General features: G+C 68.2%; 1 protein-coding gene across 1 annotated transcript; it reads right to left on the reverse strand.

The window, feature by feature from the left end:
* Window positions 1-1,665: 1,665 nt before the first annotated feature.
* NKX1-1 (NK1 homeobox 1) lies at window positions 1,666-5,172 on the reverse strand. Its single transcript, XM_032253832.1, has 2 exons — window positions 4,716-5,172; window positions 1,666-2,552 (listed from the first exon to the last, which is right to left on the reverse strand). Exons 1-2 carry the CDS (start codon window positions 5,170-5,172, stop codon window positions 1,666-1,668), a joined length of 1,344 nt encoding a protein of 447 aa, XP_032109723.1.
* Window positions 5,173-5,499: the final 327 nt, after the last annotated feature.

The following is a 5,499-nucleotide window of genomic DNA, read 5'->3' on the forward strand; positions in this document are numbered from 1 at the left end:
CGCCACACCCATGAGTGGAGGCTGCTTTCCCCCTCGGCAGCCCCAGTGCCCAGCTCAGGCCAAGCCCACTGCACCTGCTTCAGCAGTGAGTCGACCCTCTGGCACTCTCCTTCCCTCACAAGACCCCCCGCCAGCAAGCCTGTGCAGCCCTGAGCTCTGCCAGCAGAGGGAGGAGGGAGAGGCTGCCCCGCCCCAGGCCAATGAGCCTTAGGACGCTTGCTGTAAGCAGGTGACTTCACTTTGTGGACCCAGAAAGGGAGCTGAGGGCAACTGGGACTCAGGCCAGCCCTAGGCTGGTGGAGTGCAGGTCCGCCTGGGACCCAGGGTGTGGGGCAGCAAACGCACAGTTGGTCCCAGCCACCCCTGCCCCCGCCACATGCCGGATGGCCCATGCTGCTCTGGGCCTGCCCTCTGCCCACAGATAATGGCCAGGCCAGTGAGCAGCACTGTTTCCCATCCTGCCTGTGGCACTGGGTAGTCGCTGCCACCTGCCCCCCAGCGGTTAGTGCCAAGTTGACAGCCCAAAGATGATCTCAGCCTGCTCATGGAAAATGGAGGGGACACCAGAAGACATGGGCCCAGCCAAGGCACAGGTGGCACCCACAGCCAGGCTCCCTCTGTGAGGCAGGGCCCAGGACACCTGCCTGGCCGTGGCCGCTGTCCCACGCCACCTCCCCACCCCTTCTGGGGCTCTGAACCCTCCCCAAGTCGCCCTTCCCGGCTTGGAAGCATCAGCTTTTGCATCCACGATGCCGCCCACGTGAGGCGCCTCTCTACCTCTCGCCTCCCGGAGCCCAGCTCAAGGCGAACACCCAACCCACAGTGCTCCTACAGCCTGCGCAGGGATGTGGGGACCGTTTCCAGAGTCGTTGGAGAAGAGGTGGCCTTGGGGCTCTGAATGCGGCTGGGACGCTCTTGGGCAGGTAGCTGCGCCCAGCCAGCCCCGTCTCCTCCCCAGGGGAAGCAGGTGGAGCTCCTTCCTCCAGGAAGCTGCCACTGCCCCCAGGCTGAAACGCCCAGCCCGGTGCCCCCTTGCGGGGCTGTGGGACCGGAGCAGGGCTGCAGGCGTGGGAAGCGGGAGGCAGAAAGGGCTCCGCCCCCAGCCCTGGCCCCTCCAGCTCCGTGGCTAAGCGGAGACGCGAAGGGGAAGCAGGTGGTCACTGTCCAGGACCTGTGATCTTCGCTCTGGGGGTTCAGGGAGGGGGACGCAGGGACCTGAGCCTCAGCCTGCGTGGCGGGTGAGCCCCTGCGCCCAGCCCCAAGCCCACGACCACAGGCAGGCAGCAGTGGAGAGGCCTGGATTCCCGCGGGGGGGACGCCAGTCCAGTGGGAAAACGGGCTGGAGTCCAGCGCGAGACAGAACACCCGAAGTGCCTTGGTCCCCACCGGAGAAGACTCAGGGGTGGCCCCGGTTGGGCGGAGGGCGGCGCGGGAGCCTGGGAGACCCAAGCGCGGCCGCCTGCGGTTTATTGATTGAGTGAAGTTCCGCAAAGTGCTTCGCATCGGGCCGAGCCCGCGGGAGCCCCTACACGGCCCCAACCCGCATGGTCATTTATAAATTTAAAACTCTTCGGTAGCAACGGGTTATATACAGAGTCAACGCCTGGAATCGTAGAAAACCGCCGGGCCCTGCAGGCGGCCTCGGGGACTCGGGCGCGCCGGGGCTCAGAGGTGCGGCGCGTAGAAGGCGGGCGCCCCGTAGGTCTGCGAGCCCAGCACGAAGGGCGAGAGCACGGCCGGGCTGGACAGGAACGGCAGCTGCGCGGCGCACACCAGGCCGCCAGGGCCGTGCGCGGGGTACCCGGCCGGGCCGTGCATGCCGAGCGGGGCGCCCATAGGCGGCGAGGGGCTGAGCGGGCTGAGGCCGCCGGGCAGCCCCGCACCGGGCCCGGCCCCCGGTCCCGCGCCCCCGCCGCCTCCGGTCGGCGCGCTGGTGTCGGCGCCCGGGTTCTGCTTCTTCCACTTGGTTCGGCGGTTCTGGAACCAGATTTTCACCTGCGTCTCGGTGAGGCTGAGCGACAGCGCCAGGTTGAGGCGCTCGCACACCGACAGGTAGCGCGTGGCCTTAAACTTGTTCTCCAGCGCCACGAGCTGCTCGTAGGTGAAGGCAGTGCGCGCTCGCCGCGGCTTCCCCGACTTGGAGTCGGACCCCGTGCGCTTCCGCTTGGGCTTCGCCGCGGTCGCCGCGCCCTGAGGGGTGGCCCCCGCGCCCCCCGGCGCCGCCGCAGCTCCCGGCGGGCCTGGGGCTCCGGGAGAGTTCCCTCGGGGTCCGGGTGCCGCGGCCTCGTCGACAGCGCCGGGGGACGCGTCGGCCTCAGCGGCGCCGGGGCAGCCCGACCCGCGGGCCCCGAGGCCGCCGCCGCCTCCTCCCCGCGCCTCCTCCGCGCCTCGCGCCGCCTCTGTCTCGGGCGCCTCGTCCTCGTCGTCGTCCTCGTCGTCGGGAGCCTCGTCCCCGCTGTCCGCGCTCGGGCTCCGGCCGCCGCCGCCGCCGCTGCCGTAGCCGTTGGCGCCGTTGGTCTCCGCCTCCCCGGTCTTGTAGGGGTCGCCGGCATCTGCGGGCGGGAGGGACGGGGACAGGACAGGGCAGTTAGGACCGGACCGGCCGGTTCCCAGATCCCGCCCTCCGCGCGCCGCCCGCCCCACCGTTCGCGTGCCCCGCATCCTCTCCCAGGGCTCCCGTCTCCTGTTCGGTTCCTCCTGTTTCCTCTCTTTCCTTCGCTCCACCGTTTTCCTCTCCTCCGCCCGTCCTTCCTTCCCGCCGCCCGCGTCTCCTCTCCGTCCCTGGCTCATTTCTATGGAGAGGGTACCCCTCTCCCCGGGCTGCCCAGTTCTCGCGGCGCCGGGAGTTTTTGCCGGAACAGGGCTGACCGGTGCTGCGGGCCGGGCCGGCTGCGGAGATTACAGAGGAGTGGAAGCTCCGATCGATCCGCGGGGCAGATACAAACTTAATTAAACTCATTTTGTGTAATGTACAAACTAGTTAAGGCCATTTAATTTATTTCGGCGTATATTACCCTCCAATTACCGCCGACGCAGGGCCAGCCAATTACCTGGCATTTAATAACAGGCCCGAGGGTGGGGCTGGAGCCGGCTGAGAGAATGGGGCTTGGGGGACCCAAATCTATGCCCTGTCCTGACCCTACCTCAAGCCTCCAGGCCCTGAAACTCGGTTGCTAGGGTCGGCCCCGGTTCCCCGCCCGCGCCTTGGCCCCTACATGGAGTTGCAGCGGGCAGGGCCCTGTTCGGCCTCACTAGGAGGGCCGGGCGGGCGTGCAGGTCCAAGTGGCTCCGGGGGCCTAGAGCTCAGGTCTGCCGAGTCTGAACAGCAGCCCCACATCCTCTAAGCAGAGGCCCTGCAGTGACTGCATTTTGAGTCTCCGAAATTTGGAAGAAAGCATCTCTCCCAGGCAGGGTCGCCTCTGCCCCGGCACTGGCGGCCTGAAGTCAGGAGGGGCCGAGGCAGGTGCCCTCACAGAGCTGCTCTCCGGCAAGGTCAGAACCGAAATCTCGGGTAATTAATAACCAATAGCCCCTGGCAGATTCCTCCAGGGCGACTGGCCACCTGGCACGGAGGCCAGCATGTGATCTGGGCTCCAAGTCCCTCAGCAGGTAGGAGCCGCCCCCAGACCACCGCAAGCGCGGTCTGAGCTCTGCCCCGGGCTGGGGCGTGGAACGGGTGCCTGGCCCAGCTCCCTTCCCGGCTGTGCCGTGCGCGCGGCTTCCCGGCTCCGGCGGGATCCCGGCCTTCCCCGCCACAGGCTCTCCGTAGGTGGGGCTCTGAGTGCAGCGGTCTCGGAGTCCGCAGAGTCCCCTCCAATCAGCCCGGATTTGTTCGCCCTCCATCTCGGCCGACCCGGAAGAGGCCCCGCGCAGGTGCGGCCCGCAGCTTCCATGCCCCGAGCCTGCGGCCGCAGCCCAGCCCCGTCCGCCCCGCGCTCTCCTCCGCACATCGGCAGTGCCGCGAAGTTGGAGGGAGGAGGCGGGGGAGGGGACACAAAAAGCAATCAGGAGCGGGTCGAATGCAATTCGCGATCAATAGCGGCCCCTAATAAGTGTAATAGGTTTTAATCGAGTAATTATCCGAATTTTGACCCTATAATTTAGATGTTCGGGGGGAGTTTGCAAGGTGCTTGAAAGAGATATGCACGCGCCGTAATGGGATATCGACCGGACCGGGGGCGCGGGCCGCCCCATTACCGGCCGCTTTCCGCCGCTAAGCACATTTCCCCTCAACTGTAATCGAAGGGATTTAATTGTTTTTCCAGAGATAACCAGCGTTTTGTCACAATTAGTCTGATTTGTCCAAAAAAAAAAAAAAAAAAAAAAAGAGAGAGAGGAGGGAGGCAGGCCTCCAGCAGGCACGGTGGGGGCGGGGAGGTCACAGGCCAGCCGCGGCGCACTGACCCTCGCCTCCTGCACCAACTACCTCCTCCAGGCCGGAGACGCGCGGAGGAGAACCCTGGACCGGCCTCACAGCCCTACAGCCCCTGGGCCTGACCCGGCTGAGCTTCTCCAGAGGAGCCTGGCGATGCGGGCCTTGCAGTCCGGGTCGGACGGAGGCCGACGGGGGCTGGTGCGGACCCCGCGCGCTGCGAACTTTCCACGGAGCCTCGGCGTGGGCCAGACCCAACTCGCCACGGGGTTTCAGGCTCGTAAACGCGTAGAAGCGGCCAGTCCCCCATCCCCGCGACCTGGCGTCGACCGCTCCTACTCACTCGGCGGCTCAGCTCCCGCGACTCCCCCGGCGCTGGCTAGAGCGCGGCGCTCCAGCTCCTCTGCTCTCGGCGGGCGTCCGGAGGCTGCGGGTGCAGGGGCGCACGGGGCCGAAGTGCACGGGGCGCACGCAGCGGGCGCCACTGGGCCCAGCAGCATGCAGCGACGCCTCCTGCTGTTGAACTTGTTGGGATCCAGGATGTCCAGTACCGAGAAGGAGGTGGGGCGCGGGGGCGCGGCTGGCCGGGCCGCTCCAGCCCCCTCGGGCGCCGCAGGCACAGTGTCGCTGTCCGCGAGCGGCGGGGCTCCAGCACGGGGAAAGGTCGGCAGCTCCGCGCGCCCGTCCATAGCGTCCTGGGCAGCGGCGGCGGGAGCGGGAAGTGCGGGCCCTGAACCGGGACCAGGAGGCGGCGGCAACGCAGGACCGTCGCCAGGAGCCGCGGGACCGCTAACACTCATGCCGGCCTCCCGCTGCTCCGGCCGCTCGGGCCCTGCCGCCTACTGGGCTCCCATTCCTGGCGGCCCCGGCACGGCCAAACGACCCCACGCAGGTGGCCGCTGCTCCGCCAGCTCTCGGCGCCGCGCCCCGCCCTCGGCCGGTGCTGCCTGGCGTTGCCTTTGCTGCCGCCTTAGGCGCCCGCCGAGCCCGGCCCGCTCATTTATGGCAGCCCCGCCGGAGGCGCCCACGCGCCCACACGCCGAACACACGTGCGCCCGCAGGCGGCCGCGGGGCTCCGCCGCCCTCGTTAGCGCGCGCGCCTAATTGGCTGCTAACGGTCCCGGGCC

The sequence above is a fragment of the Sapajus apella genome, unplaced genomic scaffold (assembly GCF_009761245.1).
Source record: "Sapajus apella isolate SASKATOON/1434 unplaced genomic scaffold, GSC_monkey_1.0 scaffold85, whole genome shotgun sequence".
NCBI lineage: Eukaryota > Metazoa > Chordata > Mammalia > Primates > Cebidae > Sapajus > Sapajus apella.